Source organism: Thalia democratica, chromosome 2 (assembly GCF_965202585.1).
Source record: "Thalia democratica chromosome 2, ktThaDemo2.hap1.1, whole genome shotgun sequence".
Lineage (NCBI taxonomy): Eukaryota > Metazoa > Chordata > Thaliacea > Salpida > Salpidae > Thalia > Thalia democratica.
Genome location: NC_139166.1, coordinates 58,375,407 through 58,399,397, shown reverse-complemented (window position 1 = coordinate 58,399,397; position 23,991 = coordinate 58,375,407). Strand labels below are relative to the sequence as shown.

The following is a 23,991-nucleotide window of genomic DNA, read 5'->3' as shown; positions in this document are numbered from 1 at the left end:
TAAACACGTTCACTTTTTGAGATGTTGTCCCTTTAATTTATTTTTAACAATAGTATTATTTTTTTCAAACCAAATTTTATATTTGAAACTATTTTAACCTTGACAATCTAACTTATAAACTTTAGTTATGAAACAAAAAAATAGAATGATTTTTAGTAACATATTTTTTTGATAAAAGTTTTAAAACTAACAATTTACTAAGATGCATGCTTAAAGCAAGTGCTTTAAATTAAGCTTTATGAGAGAATTAAAAATTAATAGTACACTACACTTTTCTTATGATTTTATTAAACTTTTTTATGACTAATGCATGTTTGTTTAACCTGCAGTATACAAACAGTTTAAGTGTATAGTATTATTACTATTTTAAATGCATGACGGATCTTTTTAACAAAGCCAGATAAAGCCTTGGGTATCGTTGTATTTGACAAAACAAAGTTTTTTTAAACAATGCAGGAGATTATAAACAATAAATCTAAACTTTTTATTTTTGGACCAGCTGGTTATTGTGACAATTCGAATAAAGTTCAAAAATAAACTATTGACTTACTATAATAATTAAAACTATCAAATTTCCACGAAAAAATAACCTGTTAGATAAAACTTCCTCTAAAACCTATTTTATCAATGATCTAGCACAAATTGGCCGGATTCTTTTTCAATTTAATGCTCGAACCATTGCTAAATTATCACTTATAGGTTTAAGCTGGGTTTCCAAATGTTTTTTTTTCGTAAATTTCTTCAAGGTTTTCTGAATTTCTTACATGTTTTTAATAGTACAAGTTTTCTGGTCTATTTTAAATTAAGTTTAAAAAATTTCTTAAATAATATAACATCATTGAAAAGATACTGTAAAGGTCATAAAATGTCTTTTTTGATACAAATTTTTTTATCTATATGATAGAATCTTCGTATCTAACCGAAATTTCATTACTTTACATGTAAAAATTTTAAGTTTTTTTGTGATTTTGTTCGAAATTTCAGTTTTTATTTTAAATCTCAAATTCCAGGTTTTTTGTCAACCCTGTTGTAGTTATAAAATACTTTGAAGTTATCAAAAATAATAGGAATATTAAGCCTGTTTACCTACTCTTATCTTCATTTGATGTAAAACATCTTTCTACAAATGTCAACTTTAGTGAACTTATATAAGTTAATGTATATGTTCTAATAGTTTAAGGAAGTCAAACAGTTTAAGACTATTTCTATTAATAATCAATATAAAACGACCTTAAAATCTAACAACTTAGCAAAAATCAAATACCATTTGTTTATCTTTTAACGTCTTTCAAATTATTGCAACAATTGTATTTCAATAAAAATATGACTTAATGTTACCAAAGCTGCCTTTTACTATAAGTCATGTCTAACTATGTACCTCACATAGTTTGCACTTATTAGCCAAACATACAGAGAGCATTCTAACATATACAAATGACGCTTAAGTGTTAGTTAAAATAATTTTATCTTACAACTAAACTAAAAAAAAGACAATATATTATTTCAAATTTAACTTTTACTACTAAATCTAAAGCGTTTACTTTTTTTGTTATTTTAATGATCAAAGTTCATAAAACTGTTAAACTAATTACTATTTTAATCTTTTTAAAGAAACTTTATTTTGGTTGTTTTTACAATATCAAACTTTTGTAAAAGTGTATATATTACATAAAAAATTCCGAATAAATCATATATAAATATATAATAATACAAAATGTTTATTAATTAATGACATTAAACTTTGATTTTTTTAATAAATTTTTCATTCTATAAACACAGTTTTTGTCAGGACACGTTTTTTACAGCAAAAATAAGTAAGTTTTGAGCAGACTTAATTAGAAATTGATTTAGAAACTTAAAACACAATAAAATTGAAACAAAAAACTATTCCCAAGCAGTCCTTCTTCTAGCATATATCTGTTAAATAAAATTAGAAATTAAAATTCAAAAAAAGAAAAAGAATACTTTTTAAGAGAAACACAATCTAATTAAAATAAAAACCACCATCAGTTTAATGATTAACATGTATTTTTTTATGATTATCTTAATGAATGCATATAAAGTAATTCATTAAATAAATTAGAGTAACAAAAGAAGTACTTTAAATAAATACTTTAAAAAAATATATTACAGATACTCCTTTTTTAAATAAAACAATATAAGTATAATGATGTAGAAAATTAAAAAAAAACTAATTATATACTTTTAAAACATGGTATAAAATCATAAAAAAACATTATGGTAGTAGAAATGTTACAAACAACTGAATTTAATAAAACTTATAAATTTAAATAAACAAATAAACCTTGTCATTGTGGCCTCTACCCCTCATGTTTTCTTCTTCTTCCTTGTACATTTCCCTCATCTTCTCATCTCGCTCATTTCTTCTCTTCTCCATTTCCAACTCCTCTCTCCTCGCCGTTTCCTTTTCATTTCGCCGCAACTCCATCATTTCTTCCATTTCCAATCGTCTGAAATGGAAGAGTGACGTTATAATTAAGATAATCTAATTAAGCTAGATCAGGGTTTCCCAAGTTTTTTTTTTTTAATGGCCCCTTTAAGAAAATTAAAAAAAAAACTATGGCCCCCTTCTACCAAGATTACTCAAAAACTACCATAAAAAACACTGAAGACCTTTTTTATTTGCTCGTTATCAACAACTCCAGAATATCTTGTGGAAGTTTCAAATTATGACCTCATACCCCCCTGTGGCCCCTTTGCTACTCTTAGCCCCTGAGTATCTGAAATGGCCCCGGAGGGGGCCACTTGGCCCACTTTGGGAAACCCTGATCTAGATAATCTTTTTAATAAATCCAATTATTGTTTGTTCGAGGACGACAACATCGAAAATACTTAAAAATAAAAATGTGTAGACTACTTGATGTATTTTAATGTGAAAGCGATTTTAAAGGTACTTATAAGTTATTATAAATATGTCTCTTTAAAGTTTGAAAATAATTACAAAGTTTACAATCCGGATTGAGCCTATCAAAAAACTACTTTGAACAAATTAAGTTAATGTATGTAAATATACCTTTGCATTTTTTTCTTCTCGGCTTCTTCTCTGTCGAGCCTCGATGATTTCTGGTTGATTTCAATTTCTTCCAACAATTCCTCCCTCTCCTCAATCAATTCCTGCTGTTTTTCTCTTATCTTTTCGCTTCTTATCTTCATTTGCTCCCTTCTTTCGTTCAGCACCTTGTAATAAAAAAAAACGATTTCTCAAGTTATTTAGTTTTAAGTTGAATTCTTTAATTTTGATATTGTGAAACTAGACACAAAGCAATCAAATATCTATAAAAATATTAGTGTTTATAGTTCAATAAACATTTTTTTTACTTATGATAACTATAAAAGGTAAATTCTCTTGACACAGTACATAATACTAATAGTTTAATAATACTGAAAGTACCAGTTAAAACAGATTAGAAAACAAACTTAGAGTTAAAATAAAATTTTGAAAACTAAATAAATTTTAATGCTTGAAAACAAGCTTAACAACATAAAACAATTTTATTGTCGGAATATTTAAAAAACCTGATCCATCAATTTTTTCCTGGCGCTTCTCTCCCTGCTCCACTCGTGCTCCCTCTTCTGCCACACTCTCCTCGCCTCCTCCCTGTACAAGACATCCATCTCCTCATCCCGCTCCTTGTTCATCTTCATCTGGCGCGCCACTTCCTGTGACGTCATAATTAACAATTTGCTTGAAAACAAAATGCATTAGAAGTTGCCACGCATCTGACTTCATACTTCCTGTGACGTCATAATTAACATCTTGCTTGAAAACAAAATGCATTATAAGTTCTCACGCATCTGACATGATACTGCCTAGGAATAACATCAACAACTTGAAAGTGTAAAATATTTCAGTGTTGGGGTATTTCATTTTTTAATAAAGTGCCAGAAGAAACAAACGATTTTTTTGGCGAACAAGAAGCTGCCAAAAACTAAATATATTTTAGAATATATATATATATATAAATTAATATATACTAATAAAACACTAAGTTTTCAAATACAACTGTTTCACTATTCTGTTAAACAAAACAGATCTTCAGTTTGTTTATTGTGATAATATCTTAAAACAATTTGCTATATACATATAAAATACAACTGTTATTGTACGTATTTACAAACTACTTCTCAATAGAATTTAAAACTAGTAAGTTGTTTTGTTTTATTTCAATAACTTATTTTTCAAGTTTAATTTAAGCAAACAAAAATGATATTTATTGGTTATCAATTATTTTTGTAACATTTGGATTTCGACAGTTAAAATGACCTTACTTGATACTGTTATTTTTAACTACTAAAGTAGAAGACTATGAACTAAACACAATTTAGTAATAAAAACTGTTTAGAGCGGTACTTGTTTGTTTGTACTATAAGTGGGAAGTTAAATTAATAATTTGGTCAACTTCCTAACAACAGACGTACTTATGTACTGTACATAAAACTTGAGCGTACCCAAATTTTTATTTACGAACATGTTTTATTTTCAGAAAAATTTATAATTAAAACCAATTGAGACACTACTTATCCAATTGATATTAAAAAAACAGCAACATATTGAAAGTTAAAACAAATTTTAACAAACTTCTTTCATGAATTCAACGTCGTTCTTGACCCTTTGAACTCTTTCATTTTCAATGGAGTTTCTCCTGTCTTCTTCTATTTTCATGTTCTCCAGAATCTGCCGATCCATTTCCAGCTCCTCTTGAACTTGCTGACTCCTCCGCAACATCTGTGCTTTGTACTGGTGGTACAAGAACCTGAACGAAAACACATAGATAAACGCGGACGGTTTAAAATATATTTTGATTTCGTATTTCACAAATTTTTAAATTGAAAAAAAAAATTGTTGTAAACTTCTTAAACAAATTTAACAAATTATTTTAATTTCTTAATAAAGAAAAAATAATTATTCATTTTAAGATTACAGAAAAAAAAGCGGGATTAACAATTTTTAATTAGCTACATGCAACTTAAACTTAGTCAAATGAACACAAACTACTATATAGTTAATATTGTACTTTCGAACAAACACAATACAAACCTTTTTAGCTGCGTGTTCTTCCTCCTGACTTCCAACTGTTCCCTCTTGTCCTGCATCACCTGCATCTTCCTCATTTCTTCTTGGATCGTCTCCTGCTCAGCTCTCAGTTCACGAGCTTCCCTCTCTCTTTCCTTCACTTCCTACAACAACGTTACTATAAAAGTTTTCAATAACTGTAAAGCAGACAGTTTAAAAAAAAAAAACATTTACACTTCTTGCTAATTTATTTCACATCATCTTTATAAAAAGAGTAGGACAAAACTATTTTATGAAAAATTTATCATTTTAATCTGTATAATTTTTCCAATCTTCATTTTTAACAAAAACATCTAGTAAACAAACAATCATCTGCTGCTTCAACGCTTCAACTCTTTCCTTTTCCTTTTCATATTTCCTCTCTTCCTCCGCCTTCAACCTTTCCACGGCTTCCAACCTCGCTTTCTCGTAATCATTCGCGAATTTCCGTTCCTCCACTTCCCTCGACAAGTTCTCCTGTCAAACAGTATTTTTAATGACACATTACTGTAAATAAACCGTCATCAGTTTTAGAAACTGCATTGATTTTAGTTCAATTTTAATAGTTTGTATAAGTTTTTTTTTTTAATTTTGCAACCGCAGCTATAAATTTTACTGCAATATAAAATTCTCAGACAACAAGAGTTTCCTGCTTTATAACTAAATCCTTAGCTTTTAAGGTTTTAATAGAATTTATTTTGAATATAAATTGTATTTCAAAAATATTTTTAAATAATAAAAATTAACTCAACAACTTGATAAAAGATAAAAATTCATACTTAACACAAATTTATAAATTAAATAAAAAATATTATTAGATTTAAACATCTAAGAATAGAGAATTAAATTTCGCTGTAACAAAACATAACAGTTAATGAACACACTGGTTTACCAAAACTCAAAATAATGTTGTATTTCAAAAAAGTAACAAAACATCCTAGAAACTTATACAGGTGTACATACTTGTATTCTAGCTTGATTTTGCTCGCCCCAAGCCTCAATCACGTTTTTTTTGTGTAAATTTCTGGCAAGTTGTTGCAAATCTGCGTTGTTTTCCTTCCAATGTTCGTACAACTTTTTTTCTGCTATCTAATAAACATGCGCTTATTACAAGAGTTTAATGTAAATAGTAAAATACAATAGTTATAAGTTACTAAATCACATATATAAAAACTACATTAGCATCTTAAAAAAAATAAATTTTCAAATTTATTAATTCTAAAGTTTATTCATAAAACAATGTTTCGCTCATTTAATCAATGAGATTAAAAATATCCTCAGTTACAATTAAATTCTTCCTTTTGGTTAAAGAAACGGATGATCTCAATAATTTCATTGAATTGTTTAATTGATAATTCGAGGAATTTAAATTTATTTTACTTCTTGAATTCAAGTTGAAAACTTTGATTGTCACTTTTAAATAAGATAAAAGTACACTACTTTTATTTACTGTTGAAGAACTATTGTAAAAAGCAGCTAGAAGCTGTAATACAAACATAATAACACAAAATCAAAATAAATCCTTTTTATGTAAAAACACAAGTCAAATACCTGTTTACGTTTTTCTTCTCTAGCAGACTTTATTGACTCGGCTCTGTAAAACAAATAATAAAATAACGTTTATACAGTTTTTGATATTTACAACAATGAACCTTTCTCTGAGCTCTTCAGTGGTCTCAGGTCTAGACGAGCCGGTCGATCTGACATTTTTCAGCTCAACTTTGAAGGCCTCCCTTTCTTTGAACAGCAAATCGCCAAGCTTCTGCCTTCTGCGGTGCAATTTTTCAACTTTTTTGTGCTTTTCTTCCAGCGTTGAATAAGCCTTCATACTGGATAAATTTGTAAAAAGAATAAATAAAAACTATGAACTATTTTGATTTTTATCTTAAGGTAAACTTTTAAGTCTAATGGATAAGGCATAACTATTTAAAACGGTTGATATTTCAAAATCTATAAAATGCTATTACACAAGTATCTAAGTTACACTTGTCTTTTTTTCTTTTTTATACAAGTTAAAATTATTAACAAAGAATAAACATAAGTTCTCATGCAGGTAGCAATTTAGAGCATTTCCAATGCTTATTTTGATTTAAATCCGCCTCTAAACCTCGTATTGTACTTTTTAGTATGCACCTTTATTTTTGTTATATTTACAGACACTTTTACTTTATTACTGTTGCAAACCTCTTATTGTAGAAGTACTTGTTTGTGAAGTTGCTCTGCTTATTGGAGCGGAACTGGTTCTGGTTGAAGAAGTCGGCGTTGGCGCGCAAATTCTCCCTCAAAACCTGCTTCTGCTGCCTCATCCTGCTCCGTTGCGCCTCCAAGTGAAAGTTGCGATCCTGCCAGTAGTTCGGCATCGTTGGTAGCGCCATTTTGTTTGTTTATTATTATTCTAAAAAAAATGAAAATGCAGTGATAAAAATTTGTTACAGTACATCTTGTTTTGAATGGAAAAACTTTGTTAAAAAAATTGAGTTTTGGGGCAAAATACTTGAAAAAAAAGTTCACAGTCGTTTGATATGTCAGCGAAAAACAAAAAAAAAGTGCATATTCAAAAAGTCCAACGGAAAATAAAAAAAAAGCTCAAGGCCAGCCGATGTACTTGAGGAAGAGCGCCTTCAGCAACCTGGCCTCGTAAGCCACCGTGTTCTTGCCGTCGAAAGGCAGCTCCTTGGTGGCGATGTCCTTGCCGTACAGCTCGCAGTGGTCCAGAAACTGAACGACGTCGTGCAGCACCTCGTCCCGCAGCGACATCATGTGCTTGGCGAGGTTCTCGAGGAGGGAGAGGAGGCACCTCTTGGCGTAGAACCACGTTTCCACGCCCAGCTTGCGCTTGTACGGCTCGAGGGACTTGATGACGCGGGAGACGCCGAAGTCGAAGTTGGACTTGGCGCAGTAGAGGGTGCCGATGACGATGTTGACGATGCACAGGTGGAAGATCTTCCTGTCCGGATCCTCGTACGACATCCGCTCCTCCTCCTTCTCGATCTTCCGCATCAGCTCCTCCGCCTCCTCGTTCTGACTGCATACGTTTGAAGTTTGTATGTAAATATGAATTGTAAGTGTATCGTATATTAAGATGGCTGTTTATGGTAAAAAGTTAGAGGTTCAAAACTTTTCTATAAGTGTATATTGGCTGAACTCATAAAAGCAGGGTTCGTGCGCGAATTTTTTTTCATTTAGCCTGACTGAGACCAATTTAACCTGACATTTTTTCAAAGTAAGGAAAATCACCTTTAGGAGTCATTTTAGGTATTGGGGTTCTTGATTAGTATTATTGTAGTCTCCGACTTCAACCAGCTTTATCTGAACAATATTTTGAGCTTTAAAAATCTGCAAAAGACAACTCATAGCTTGGTTACAACTCAATAAAATATGACTAAATTGTGAAAAATGTGATTGACCCCCACCTTATGCCCTTAACATAACAAATTCAGCGATAAGTTTTAAAATAAGTGTTTTATCTAATCTGTTACTAGTGGAAAAATTTGATACATATTACTAAACGCAATATCTAAAGTAAATTAAGCACTAAGTAAAAACATTATAACCAGAAGATTTATAATAAAACGACGTGCATTGTCGTGTTTTATTAAAATTTAAAATGAAACTCTTACACAAGTATTAAAATAAGTAAAAACTGTTTATTATAGTATTTTGACTAGTTCTTAAAATTGATACATAATTATAAATTGAAAAATCTAAATAAATACAGTGATGTTGACGTCGTATCAGATTTAAAAAGCTTACACTAAAATTAAAAAAAAAACCTTTAATGTATTGTTCTTGTAAAGAAAAATTAATTGTACCTAAAATTTGTACTCCCACAAAATTTATATCTCAAAGCTAAGTTTTAGTGTTGTGAATATCTCTAATAACTTTAAACAAACAGTAAAATATATGAATAAACTGCTAATAGTTTTAATCTAAAAAGTATTTGGTATAAAACCTTTAAATTAGAAATTAAAACAGTTCAACCAACTAAGCTATGAAAAACATAGCTGATGTAAACAAATTCAAACAAACAGCTAAGTTGTTGAACTAAACTGAAATTTTTAAACTGTATTTGTTTTATGAATTTTCATAATTATGACGTAAATAATCTACTCAAAACAAAAAATGAAGATTCATAAATTTTTTTTAGAGATTCAACAAAAGGTGTTATTTACATTTATTACATATTACATATTTATTATATTTATTATTACATATTACATTTATTTTTACAAATACTGACTGATTTTGTCTTTAATAACTAGATCTTTATTTAGAAATAAATTCACATGTCAGTTTGATCTTAAAAAGATTTCTCAATTTTTTTAATCAAAAATTTTCAAGCACTTGAATTGAGAAAAACTGAGATTCTCAAATTTTTAAATAAAAAAAACTGATTTAGCCTGACGTTTTTCAACTTAAAAAAACTGATTTAGCCTGACTTAGCCTGACGCGCACGAACCCTGTAAAAGTGATTAAATCTTGATATTACTGAAAGCAAGCATGACAATTTTTAAATATGTAGATATTAACTTACAACAAATCAGCGCATTTAAAACCAATCTTTTTTTTTTAATTAAACCTGGTTAACAGAGTTTGACGACAAAACACACGAACCTGGTCATGATGTAGGAAACGCACAGGTTGGCCAGCACCACCGCTTCCACGTCCAGTATGCTGTCGTAGTGCTTCTTCACTATCGGCTCGTAGAACCCGGTGGCCTCCTTGAACTTGTTGTCCTGCATGAACAGCACGTGCGCCACGTTCAGCCTCCACGTGTCGTGCTCGTTGCAGAACTCCACCGACTTCCTGAACACTTTTTCCACCGCCGAGTAGTTCTCCTTGTCCCAGTAGATCTTCGCCTGCTGCATGAGCACCGGTATGTACCTGCAATGTAAAATGATAATTTATTTTTGGGTAGGCGTTTGATACTATGATATTATCATCAATAAAACTTTTGAATTTTTTAATAATGTTTTGTTTAAGGTTAAGTCAAAGTATTAGTTAAAGTCGAATATGTGAACAAAACAAAAGATAACTAAAAGTAATTATAAGCATTTTGTACGTCAAAAGTTTTAATTTGAGAACTATTGTTTGCTTGGAAATTACACTTTTAAAATTTTTAACAGTTTTTAAAATTACTTTAATTAAATTTAATTATGTTAATATTCTTTTAAACAAGAACAAACAAATAATTCCTTCAAATCGTTCCCTCACCTCTCAATGGCCTCGTCGTACTGGTTGACGGCCTGCTTGACGCCCTGCTCGTCGTGCACCTCCCTGCACTCCTGCACCTGCTTCGTCAGCTTCCGCAGCTCGTCCGTCTGCTTCGACGCCATCGCGTCCAGCTTCCTGAACGCCTCCTGCTCGCCCGTCTGCTTCGTGATGACCGCGTCGATCAACTCGTACATGTACGGCGTCAGGTACTTGTACGTGTGATCGGGGTACTCGGCCAGCACGTCGGCCGCAACATCGAGGTACTCGTGCTTCACGTACAGCAGCAGCAGGTTTCCGAAGGTTTCCATCGGGAACGTTTGCTGCTGGAGGAGGAAGTGCAGCTTTTCGAACCCCTCGTTGGCCTTGTCCTTCATGTTCATCAGCGCCACGTTGTGCAGGGTGTAGTAGTCCAGTTCGTCCTCGCGCCTCGGAGGCATGTCCGTCAGCGCCTCTCCTGCGTTGCACAGTGGAGTGAAATTGATAGATAGAGATAAAAGAAGTCAAATATTCATAGTGATTTGAATTGTTAAAAAAATGGTTGTATCTTTACTCGAAGATACTAAACGTTATGGTTTGATAAGCAAATGAGGTCGGTAGTAAGAAAATAATTATAATCAAAAACTATATTATGTTTTGTTTTTAAAAGTTTAATCAATGAAAATAAACCCTTAAATAAATCAATCTTGTGATCCAATGAGTTTTTTAAATTGTAATAGTTTGCATAAAATATATTTTGACAGCCTCCATGAACTGTGTAAAGTATTAAAACACCTGATTTGGTTTAACTTTGTTTGATAACCATTATTAAGTTTAAAGAATATCTATACATTTTAGTTTCTTTTACATTTATACCCTAAACTAACTAATATACGTCGTCCAAAAATTTCTGACTCAACAATATCAAATGTAAGTTTTATATTTCCTAGCAATAACGCCAATAACATTTTTTTTTACTCTTAATTGCACACTCCAGAATATCTAGTGTAAGTTGTTGTTGCTGCCTTGCTAATTATGCCTTTTGACTGCCCTAAAAATCAAATGATACCCTCCTCTTTTTGTCTCTTATAAATTACTGCCCTATTATAGTTAAAATCGACAAAATTATGGAGTCATGAATAGTAAAGGGGCCACAAGGGAGCCATGAGGCAATAATTTGAAACATTAACTAAATATTATAGAGTTGATGGTGAAGAGCGAAAAAAAGGTCTTAGGCGTATTTGATGGAGTCTTGTCGGAAAGGGCCATAGCTTTTTTTTTACTTCTTTAAAGGGGGCCTTATAAAAAAGTTTGGGAAGCCCTGCTATAGAAAGACAATGCATTATTATTACACAAATTAATACAGGCTCTTATATTAAAACTTAATGATCATTGATACTAAAAAGCTTACAAAATCTACTTGTTCAAGAAAGGTACTTGTTGAATATGTTAATAGAAAAATTTTGGATTTAAAAAAGTTTTATAAAGGATATTTTACTAGTTTATACCAGATGAAGGCATTGGAAATAAAATAATTTTGTAGATATTTAGGAAAATTTTGGAATTTTTCTCTGACTTTTAACAACTTTTAATTTATTTTTACCATTAGAAGGCTTTGGAAAATAAGGAATTTTGTAAACTTAAAATGACAAAATCTGACTTTTTTCTTATTTTAGCAAATTTCCTGACTTTTTTTCAAAACCCCCTAATTTTTCCTGACTTTTGTCATTTTTTTTTTCCTGACTTTTCCTGACCATGTGGCAACCCTGATAAGTGGTTGTAAATCGTTTTTTTTCACGACTTAAATATATTTAAACTAAAAGGGTTTTTTTACATTTTTTTTATAAATTTTGCAATGAACATCTCTTGAAATTTGAGTTAATTATAGAAGAAAACAAATTTTTAGTGATTTTTATTTATTTGCTAATTTATATTTGTCCTCCCAAAAGGAGCTTGTTGTACTCTTTAACTTTAACAGGCTTATTTATTTAACAGGCTAATTAGGGTATGTAAAAATCAAATTGTAATTAATTTTTAGCTCTACAATACACAATATATTCAAGTTGTGAAAAAAAAAAACGATTTATACTCCTTTATACTCTCAACTTTAAAATATAGTCTTTTTCTAAATTGTATGGATTGCAGCTTTTTTATTGTAAATTTTCTCAGAAACTAAATTTTAAAAAAAGTCTATTTAATTTCTATTTTTTAATTAGAGACCACTAATGTTCAGGAAACTTTTCTGATGTAGCTTAAAAGATATCTGGTGTTTTTAGTTTACAAATAAAAACTTGTATAAAAAAAGCTTTTTTTTAACTAAAATTTTATTGTAGAATGATTTAAATATTAACATTTGACTTACTGTAAATAATTGAAAAAGATAAATAGAAAATTATAGAGAATATAAAGTTTAAGTGATATAATCTTTTTTGTTTGTACCTTCCAAAAGAAACTTTAATTGTTCATAATTAAATGTTACTTTAATTTTTGTTAAGTGGCTAAAGTCTAATAAAAAAAATTATACTTTACAAAACAAGATCAACTTGTAAAAAACAGGGGGGACATTCTATTGCTTGAAAGTTATTATTTAAGGCAAACTTTTATAAGAATAGCTATAATATTTTAATTTTTTTATTAACTATGATTGTAATTGATCATAGTAGTCCAAACCTACTCTTAGTAAATTTATTAAATTATTATTGCTACTGAAACTCAATAATAAGTGAAAAAAAAAAAAAAAAAGGTGTTTTTATCTTTTAAGAAATTGTTTAATTGAAAACACACAGAACAAAGCTTTTTTTTTTAATATACACGCAAAGTTAAAGTTTTCAATCCAAGTTTGTTTCAGATGAAAATAAAGTTGATCTTACAAAACAAACTCTGTTTAATCTTTAGTCTTAACTTAGAAAAATATGATTGTAAAAAACTTTTATATTAGTTCTATTGAAAATTAAGGTAAAACCTAATTTATATTAATATTAATTTAAAGTGAAAAAAAAAACTTCATTAGAGATAATAATAATAGTATATGTATAACAAATAGGAACATATAAATCAAGTAAAATACTTAAGACATAAAACGCACTTCTAATGAAAAGTTATTTACATAAAGCAAAAATATCCAAAGTTTTATTTCTAATAAATATTAATATTATTTTTATATTATTATATAGAAAAAAAAGTATTTTATCTAAGTTTCACAAACTGATAGATTACACACCACCACCACATAAAAACAAGCTAGACTTTCAATTGTTAGGGAAATGTCCTAACAACAAAACAAAAATTGGAAAACAACAAAATAAACAAACATCTTACCTGCTGCTTCATAGTTCTTCAGCTGATACTCAATGGCAGCTTTGAGGTTGAATGCTTCAACGAGCGCGGTTTCCTTCAAAAGAGTGGTGTTTCCAACAGACCTGACATCCAGCCCCTCAGTTGTCATGCCAACGCTCAGCTCTGGATGCTCCCTTATACCCCTCTCAATGACGTCAGCAATGTTTTTCAGCGCTGGAGCGTACTGCTTCTGACGGTAGTGACATAACGCTATGTTGTACGACAGATTGGCGCGGTAGCCTGCCAGCTGTATTGCTTGCTGAAATTTTTCACATGCCTGCTCAAACTGCCCTTCCTTGTAAAGCAGGCAGCCAAGGTTTATAATGTTCTCTGGGTCTTCCTTGTTGGCCGCTTGCTCTACCAGGCTCTTGGACCCGGAGTAGTCTTCCTCCATGTACTTGATTGCAGCCTGCAGCTTGTTGACTTTTGACTGGTAGTTTGGGTTTTCAATGGAAAAGGAAGCCCTCATGGCTGCTTGGTACTCGCCTGATTTGTACAGTGACATTGCGTAGTACATCTTGTAGTCGTCATGGTCAGGGCACAGCTCTTGCAGTTGACTGTAAGCTTCAGCCGAGCTGTAGTAGTCCTGGCTCTGATAATAGCAATAAGCTAGCAAGGAGAGTGTGGCTCTGAGCTGAGGTTGTTTTTGCAGTTCAACGTTTAGCAGCTCAATGGCATCAGTGTACTGTTCGTTTCGTATTTTGCCATATATTGTAGATGTAAAAGAGCCATCTCTTATGGTTTTTAAGTTCATTTTATATAAAATTCTACTTCAATACAAAAATATCAAACCCCTTTCAAAACTATTAATCAAAAATGACTAACTTTATTATTTATTAATTATAATTTCGTAATAGGCTCTAATTTTTAGTTTAGAAAAAAACAACAATAACTAAATTGTATTGAACTTTATAACACTTTAAAATTAAATAACAATTTAAAAAAAAAAAATAGTTTTTAAAATAGAAATCATTTTATTAATAGAACTAATTTCGATTGAAGGAATTTTTAGATAACTCTTAAAATGATCTTTGAACTATAAAAAATATAGTTTTTAACACTTGTTAAAAAAACACTAAAAGTTTTATAATTATTATTACAGTCTCAAATTTTTTTTTTCCTATTAATTAAAATATAAAAAGTCAGTAACACAAAAGTCTTTAAACAATAGTTTTGGTGCTGCTTATAATAAAATGAATTTTAAAGCTAAGAATTTTTTAATACTTGAACTGTTTATTTATCTTGAAATTCTTTTCAAACAGGTTTTGCAATACTTTTAAAACCTAAAAATACACTTAAAAAAAAATTATATGTATGCTAGTCTTAAAATAGTACAAAGAAACAATTTAAAAATAAGCAACATAAGTAAAAATTATTCTTTAAAATACTTATAATAACTTTAAAAACAAAAGTTCAAGTAGGAAAGTAAAATTAATTCAATTCTGCAAATACAAACGTTGTGTTTTTTTAAATAGTATAAAATTGTTATGATATGAAACTTAGATAAATAAATTCATGACCATTTCTAAAATAATATAACAAAAAATTATGTTGAAAAGTCTTGATGAAAAAATAAAGTTTTAGTTAACCTTAAACACAATTTTTAAACTGATGCGCAGTACACTTATTTTCATTTGTTATTACTAAGTATTAATTGGTACTATCTTCAACTGAAATGAATAATTTTAGTGAAATATAAACAAACAGTTTAAGGGTTGCCTCTCTTAGTGGTAAAAACCCAGCCTTAGTGAACAAGTGGTAGTCTTAGTTACTTTAATCTAAATAAAGTTAGCCTGAGTTTGATAGAATTCAAAAAAAAGTAGTAAAATACAAAAACTAAAAATTATACTAGTTTTACTTAAGCAAGATATTTAAAATTATTTAAAATGAAAACTTGCTTTACAAAAGCCTTAAAAAGTATAAGTTAGCATGATTTTTCAAATAATATGAAAAAAATTTAAATTTAGGCAAAGTTGGCATGTACTTTAAAAAATATACAGAAAATCCTCGGTAGCCAGAGTGTTTATATAATAAAGGGCTGTCATTTTTTCAGTCAAAAACTGTCCTGAGTGTTCTTAAAATGTCCTGAGACATCCTGAGTTTTAAGTTCTTAAACAGGCTATAAAAAATTAAATAAACTTTTTATTAACTATAAAAATCAAGTTATTAAATAACAAAATAATGGAACTAGATCAACTAAATTACATACAAGATTTATAACACTAGCCTGCAAAATTATTAAAAAAAAACTATCCTGAGTTTTTCTAAAACAAGCAAACTGTATCAGCCACAGCTCATACCTTTTAAATTTTTTATCTGTCCTAAGTCAGCCTGAGTTAATAGCTTTTAAACTTTAATTTGTCTTGAGTTTTCCTAAGTTTTTTTTTTAATTTCAATATGTCCTGAGTGTGTGACAAGCCTAATAATATAAAAATAAATAGACATATTAAAATATCATTTTTATTAAAAAAAATTAAAGTAATTATGTTGTAAGGTATAAAAATCATTTTGTTTAGCTTAAAGAAAACAATGTATTTCTTTCAACTTACTATAGTAAAGCTATAATTTACCATTTAATAAAATTACAGTAATATATTGTTTAAGACCATAGGGAGGGGGGGAAGGGGGGGGTTAACCATGTTTTTTACAAGTTGATCTTATTTTATAGAGTTTTTTCCAAGCTTCAAGATGCTTTATTGTTTTAAAAAATTTGAATTATTTTTTGAGATATGACCAGTCAAAGTCAGGCGGCATAATAGGTTCCCTATGGGAAGGGAAAACTAAAACAGCAAAAAAATACTTTTTCATTTAGATCTATCTCCTCCTACATTTTTCAAGCAATCTTCTTCAAACTCTCACAGTCTAATCTTTATACAATAACAAAAAAACGTTACTTTGGAATTAAAAAAAATGTAAAAATATATTTAATTTGAAAAAAAACAATTTTTTTTTAATTTTTGTGATAAAATTTTTATTTTTTGAAATTACTAAAATTCTAAAGTATCGTTTTTTACTTTTATTATAAGGAACGCTATTATAAGGTCCTGAAAATTTGAAGAAGATTGCTTGAAAAATGAAGGAGGATATAGAATTTTAAAGAATTTTAAAATTTCTGAGAAAATTGACCCCAAAAAATTTACGGTCCATACGTTTATATTGGAAAATTTTTACAAAAAACTAAATATCTCAAAAGTTAAATAATACTTTTGAATTCTATAAAAACTGGCTTGTAGTTTGTACTACAAGCTTTCATATAAAAGCCAAAGTAAATTTTTGTAAGAAAAATGTTGGACCCCCCCTCTATGGCCTTAAATACAGAGATGAGAGGTATAATTTAGAAACTTTACAGTATTAATTTCAATATAACCTCTATGCCACAAACACACAACTTAAATAAATTTTGACACCAATATACTATTTATAGCGCAAAAATATCTGCAGGTACAGAGTTATTTAACAGGTATTACTGTATTGCTTTTAGATTTTAGTTTTTCCAAGCAAAAAGTGTATGTAGACTAGAGTTTCCCAAAGCAGGCAATATTACCCCTTTTAGGGATTATTTTGGCTATGAAGGGACGTTAATTATTTAGTAAATAGTAAAAAAAATTATATGAATAATTAATTAACAAGTAAAGGGACAATACCTAATAAATGGAGGCAACTATTCTTGAAATTTTTTCCAAGGGGTGCTTAAAAATAGTCTGGAAAACATTAACTTTATAAAAAACTATTTACCAAATGATTACACAAAAAATGGTCTTATAGTTATTATGCATTTATAGAACTAGTCTTTAATTATGTCTAATTTAATATAACTTGTATTGTATATTCTTTCAGGCAGTGCTGCTCAAACCAATTATTTGTACAGAAGCAGTCAATTTTTTACTGGATAAAATCAGACAAGGTAGTCTATACACATAAATTTCTTTGTAAAAACAATTAAAATTTTGCAGAAAATTTGTTAAATGTACAGTTATGAACCGGTTTGTTTTTTTATTTTTCTAACTAAAATATTAAATATTCACAGCACTCTGAACTGTACCTTAAAAAAACACCAATATATGCAATTTTAACGTATTGGCTATTACCCAAAGTACTCGAACACAAACAGTTTTAGATATATATATATATACAATACCGTTTGTATTTAAAAAATAATAATCATTAGAATAATGAGTATTATATAAATTTATTAGTATTAACTTGACTTAAAACTCAAAAAAGTTAAAGATTAATTTAAATATATGTACAACTTTAACGTCTAACTAGTAGTAAAAACAAAATAATACAAGTAATAAAATTAACTGTCTTGAATCTAACACAGTAACAAAAAGTTAATGATTAAATTTAATAAACCATAGATATACTTTATTTCATACTTATATAACAATCATTCTTTCATTAGCCTGACAATCATAAAATTCATTAAAAAGACCCATCATAATCTGCTGCACATAGAACATAAATAAAATTTCAATATAAATAAAACATACATACAGAAGCCTATAGATCTACTTGCAGTGCTTTAACAAAACATTTTTATACATATACTTAAAACTGTCCTGGACATGACATTAAACTGTATCTTGGTTTATGACTCGATAACTGAAAGATTTCTTTGAACACCAGGTCCTTGGACTACTTTTTGTTTTCTATCTTTTTTTAAGTTTTAAAAAGCTTCAGGGACACTAGACAAAAACTTTTGTAAGAAAACAAACTGCTTGGAGGAGCTTATTAGCAACCAAAAACAATATTTTCAAAAACTTTAAAGTATAAAAACATTTGACTTGTTTAGTTTAACTTGATATATTTTTAATGTAGTCTCAAAAATTTTGTCCTGGACATGACTTTAAACTGTATCCTGGTGTATGACTCGATAACCGAAAGGTTTTTTCGTACACCAGGTCCTTGGACCAAATGTTTGAGTGCTTTTTTTCTTCATTCAATAAACATATAAAAAAAGTACTGTTAATCCAAGCTATTTCTCATTAGCTTAACAGTATTAGCTTATGGCAGTTAGCAACTGTATTTCAAAACAAACTTTTACTTTTTTGTGTTCAACATTCACTTCAAAATTTTGAATTGATTGCACAGCTAGAATTAAAGTAGTTGCAACATTTTTGACTAAATATGCTTATTTTTTTAATTATAAATCTTAATTCATATGTACAAAAAGGATAAAACTACTTAAGAAATATGTGTAGAAACATTATCATCAACTTTCTTTTATGAATTTGTGCGTCGAATTATTTTATGTTCAATTTAATAATAACGTTTAGTTAAATCGTCAGTTACGAAAAGGCAAATGACAAAACCAAAATATAGTAAAAAAGTGCTTTTTTATTTTTATCATATAACCCTTTTTTTCATGTTATTACATATAAACAAAACTGTTAACATTTACGATGCAACTTAATTTGACAAACTTAATTTTTACTATTTAAAATTTTTTTTACCAACATTAACCTTTATTTATATAGCAAAGTTGTCTAAAACCTTAGTGATAGTTAAAAAAAATAATAATAAAAGTACTTGTGTTATGACTAATTAAAAAATATAAACAAATACCGATTTTATTGGTGATATAACTTTAGTTAAAAACTTTAAAAGGTAGCGTAACACTTTTAATAAATTAATGGTGTAATATAACAGAAAAAACAACAATTTGGATGATATTTTTTGTTTTATAAAAATTAGAAGTATGCTTTTGTGTAGGACTAGTTAAAACAAGCTTAATTAACTTAATTTCTTTTTGTATGTTATACTAGAAAGCGTTTTACAAGTTTTGTCACTTTTGCACGAGAATAAAAAATATCATAATCATAAAAAAAAAAACGACAAAGTGCTTAGTGGCAGAGGCGTGTTTTGACAGGTTTCCTGTTTCCTGTGAACCCCCTGAAAAAAAAGAAAAGAAAAAAGAAAAAACGATTTTTAGAATATCACTAAAAACTTATTACTTAAAAAATCCACGTTGTTTATTGACTTTGTTTTGGTTATTTGATAAACTTTGAACAATGAATGTTAAATTTATAACACTGAAAGATTATAAGCTTCTGTAACAAAAAATGCTTGTTTTAGCCCAGCTGAATTTAGACTTCGAATAAATTTTTAATTGTGACGTGATAATAGGTAAAAGTTTTAAAGAAGCATTATTTTTCTGGGAAAGTTTTTTGAATGATTTATTATCAAGTTTTTGTATCCTGTTTTACTGGTATGCTTAAAGTTCAAAAGTTTTTATTTACCTTAGAAAGTTTTATTCCATCTGTGCTTTTTATTAATTCTGTTCCAAACAAAATATGAAACTTAGTGATAATGCTCGTAAAAATTATGTTCTCAATTGTTTTATTTAACTGACTTGCAATTTTATTTTCGACAATTTCTAAAGGTTTTTTATTGAGTTTGGTATTATACAACAGATTTATTAAGTTATTTTTCAAAGTTTAAACCAATGATTGTAATATACTAAGACTACCTGCAAGTTTTGGTCTTTAATTACCTATATTAGTGATAATTCAATGTTCGTTATTTTCGTTAATTAAATAAACTGTATGTAATATATTTGTTTTAAATAACGAATTTAAATTTTTATATACAATTTGTAAGTTCATAACTTTTTTCTGGTTCTTTTAGTTTTAATTTACATAAATTTAGTACAATATAACAAATAAAAAATATTTTTTTTCTTTTATTACTTATATGTTTTTTTTTTCTAAGCATAAAAAAGCATTTTAAACACAGAGTTTTTTTTTTGCTAAATACTGCGTACTTATCTGGCAGTGCATACCTAAGAAATGCGTACTTTAGCGGCAAATAAAAATCAAAAAAAATGTGAACTCCCTTTGAAAAATGTCTAGACACGCCCCTGCTTAGTTGTAACAGTGATGGTACTAAAAAAATAGAATAAAAAACTAACTAAAAGTAAAGTTTAGGGGTAAAAATGTAACATAAAAACATAAAGAAAATTAAATTAAATCTGTGCAAAAGTGTCCCTTCGTGTATTTTTGATACCTATTTGTCTTATTAAGTATTCGTCGTCAAATTATACTAACAAGTGTAGATGTTTTATAAAAAAAAAATAAAAATGTTGAATAAAAGAATATGTATAAAAAAATGGAGTTATTTTTTTTCACTTGTTCTATGTGATTTTAAACATTGAATAAAGTGATAAAACTTAGTTTATCTTCAAATTAACTCAAAGTAATGTAGATTAAACAAAATCAATATAGTTTAAAATAACAGTTATACAAATTAGTTTGTAAAAGAGATTTTAAACTTTTGGTTATTCTATTTTTACAAGCGTAGTAAAACAAAAGTATAATTAGCAACTAAATAAACTTTATGCTATTATTAGTTCATGGTACTTCTCATTACGAGAATCTCGTAAACGTGATTTAGAAAAATTTAAACTTAATCACAATAATATGTAGTGGTAAGAAAAATTAAAAAAAAATTAACTTCTTGTTTTGTGTTTTATCAACCATTGCAATCTCTAGAGAAAAATTGTTATTATATACAGCAACCTGCGAACTAGGTACGCCCTGCTGGTATTGCATTTTTTAGCAAAAAAACGCTGTGTTCAAAATACGTTGTTTTTATTACTATGAAAAAAAAATCTAACAGTAGTAACAAAAAACTATGGTATTTGAAAGTAATTTATACTAAAAAAATTTTTAGTAAATAAAAACCAAAAGAACATTTAGATAATTAATGAACTTAAAAGTTCTATATTAATCTCATACTTAAAACAAACATACTAAATTATAAACGTTTAACGAATATAATTAACAATGCAATTTAAATTTGCTGATAAAAACCTTAAAAATGAAAATAAAAAAGTCATTAAAAATTTTGACAAACTATAACTATAGAGCAATTGATATTTAGCCTAACTTAGGCTGCCTAATTGACTTAAGATTTTGGTAACTATTGAAAAACATATAAACAAAACAAGTTAAAAGTAAAATTGTAAAACTAGTAAAAGATTTAATAAAAAATAAGTACTACCTTAAAGTGAATTTTTGCAAGTTAAAGATTTACTTTTTATAGACGAGGTCATATAGTATGAATAAATTAGGCTGTTCATAGTGCTAAACGTAACTAATTAAAATTTAGTTTTACTTTTAGATACACAAGTGACTAGTTTTACAATTAAATTTTAGTGGCCTATTATCGCTGTTAATGTATATTTTGATTATTGAACGGTAAATAAAGAAAGCGTTCCAAATGTTTGGTCTAAGGATTTAGTGTACAAAGGAACCTTTCGCTTATCGAGTAATAAACAACATGCTTATAAAACTTTTTACGAGCTATTAAATATAATTTTTTATCATCTAAATAATTAAATATTTAGTAACTTAACAATTAATTAAACGAAATGAAAAAATAGACGAAAATTCACTGAATTTGTGTATAAAAATGTACTTAAAAACTTTTCTAATAACATAAGAACTAAAAAAAAAACATCGATAACTTCAAATCAAATTATATAGATAAACAATACTATTAGGAAACATGTGACTACTTGAATGATAGGTTGCAACTTCTTCAAAGAATGTAAATATGTAGCATTGTTTCGGCAGCTTAAATATTTAACCTACGTTTTATTAAAACAACAGTAAAAATTTCAATTAGTTTTGTTTACAGTGGCTTTGAAATAAAAAAAATTATTCAACTTCATAAAATAACTTATCAGTTGTACTATTTATTTTTTATACTATTTTATGAGTTCACAAAACTAAACTTTATTAGACAAAATTTTGAACTATTAACTAAAGTTGCTTACTAAACATTATTTGCTAGTGGTCGACGATATTTAATTTAAACTCAGAGGAAATTTTTAGTAAGTAATCAAAGTGTTACAAAACTGTAATAGACGAAAAAACTAAAAAAAAACATTATATAGTTATTTGAAAGGCATAAAATTAAGATTATTGAACTAAACCAAAAAACCTAATTTCTGAAGTTTAAAATACAAAATAGGTGTAAGAGCCTTTTTTGATTACTTAGATAAAAATTCGTACTTAAATCTTGCTAGTATACTTAAAGGGTAGTTTGATTTGAATATTTGATGAGTAAGCAAAAAAAAGTTGTTTTTCATGTTATTATTTTAATTTCTAAAAGTAATTTATTATCAATTTTTAGTATGTTTGGATTAAATATAAAAGTATAAACAAACAAAGAATAATTTTTAAAAAAATCTTCTGTCTCAGTAAATATGCAAGTCAAACAGGTCTTTATGTATACTTATCTTAAAATCTAAGCTTCAATTGCTGACTTGTTAAAACTAAATACATTAGGTGATATTTGTTTAAGCGATATATACTTTACCTTACATTAACATTATAACTATTTTTTTAATATCAAGTAACTTAAGTTACATTAGTGGCGATGCAGTGGTTTGTAAGGGGTGCGCAATTGTTATTTTTTTTCAAGATCTTAATGATTTTTTCCTTATCTTAAAACTTTTGTCTTTAGCTTTACAAAGATCTTATTTTAAGTTATTTATTTTATTATTAAAAAAAAAAACAATCAAAGTTACTGTTCTAAAAAATACTTATTTGTAATTTTAAAACATAGCCCTTTTTCAACAACTGTAGCTACTTTTTGACTATTAAACCTTCATTAGAACTTTTTGTATTTGAACAAATATAAACTAATATACTTAAGGGTTGATCATGCTAATTCGATCATCAGACCACAAGTTTCGGTAGACTGAGACCGGTTTCGTCCTTATTAGGACTCATCAGTCAGTCACAACCGAAAAACTTGTAGTCGTCAATCTACAAACGGTTTATCATGCTTTCGCATGAAGCAACCATTTGCTGGCAATGATTTCATCATCATAAATCATTGCCAGCAAATGGTTGCTTCATGCGAAAGCATGATAAACCGTTTGTAGATTGACGACTACAAGTTTTTCGGTTGTGACTGACTGATGAGTCCTAATAAGGACGAAACCGGTCTCAGTCTACCGAAACTTGTGGTCTGATGATCGAATTGGCATGATCAACCCTTTTGTTAAATTTGAGCTTGTCTCACGGCAAACGAAAGTCCGGACTTGTTCTGCAGACTTTCGCCGATTTTGTTGCTTATTTACTTAATACAAATATTTAACTTATTGCAATAAGTTATATACCTATAAAAATTTTTATACAATAAAACGAAAACTTATGTTTTTTTTACGACAATTGTCTCAACAAACAAAAACTTCAATCTCCTCTAGTTACAATAAAACTGTGATAACATCACAGTGTGATAGCATAATATATTTTATAAACAATTATTCTTAAGTAAATGAAAGTTAAATGTTATCAACAGATCGCTCGCTTATTTTATTAAGGTTAAGTATTAATGTTATAAAACTGAACTTAATATTATAAAAAATGAAAAGA

The 23,991-nt window shown here is 28.3% G+C and overlaps 2 protein-coding genes across 2 annotated transcripts; both read right to left on the bottom strand.

The window, feature by feature from the left end:
* Window positions 1-1,553: 1,553 nt before the first annotated feature.
* Window positions 1,554-7,607, bottom strand: LOC145830046 (trichoplein keratin filament-binding protein-like). Its single transcript, XM_082937940.1, has 11 exons — window positions 7,259-7,607; window positions 6,727-6,903; window positions 6,626-6,668; window positions 6,038-6,163; window positions 5,402-5,551; window positions 5,060-5,199; window positions 4,601-4,775; window positions 3,538-3,681; window positions 3,035-3,198; window positions 2,306-2,471; window positions 1,554-1,917 (listed from the first exon to the last, which is right to left on the bottom strand). Exons 1-11 carry the CDS (start codon window positions 7,447-7,449, stop codon window positions 1,885-1,887), a joined length of 1,509 nt encoding a protein of 502 aa, XP_082794066.1. The 5' UTR covers window positions 7,450-7,607; the 3' UTR covers window positions 1,554-1,884.
* On the bottom strand, window positions 7,508-14,365 carry LOC145830045 (intraflagellar transport protein 70A-like). The gene is made up of 4 exons (XM_082937939.1): window positions 13,583-14,365; window positions 10,289-10,742; window positions 9,689-9,958; window positions 7,508-8,099 (listed from the first exon to the last, which is right to left on the bottom strand). Exons 1-4 carry the CDS (start codon window positions 14,352-14,354, stop codon window positions 7,661-7,663), a joined length of 1,935 nt encoding a protein of 644 aa, XP_082794065.1. The 5' UTR covers window positions 14,355-14,365; the 3' UTR covers window positions 7,508-7,660.
* Window positions 14,366-23,991: the final 9,626 nt, after the last annotated feature.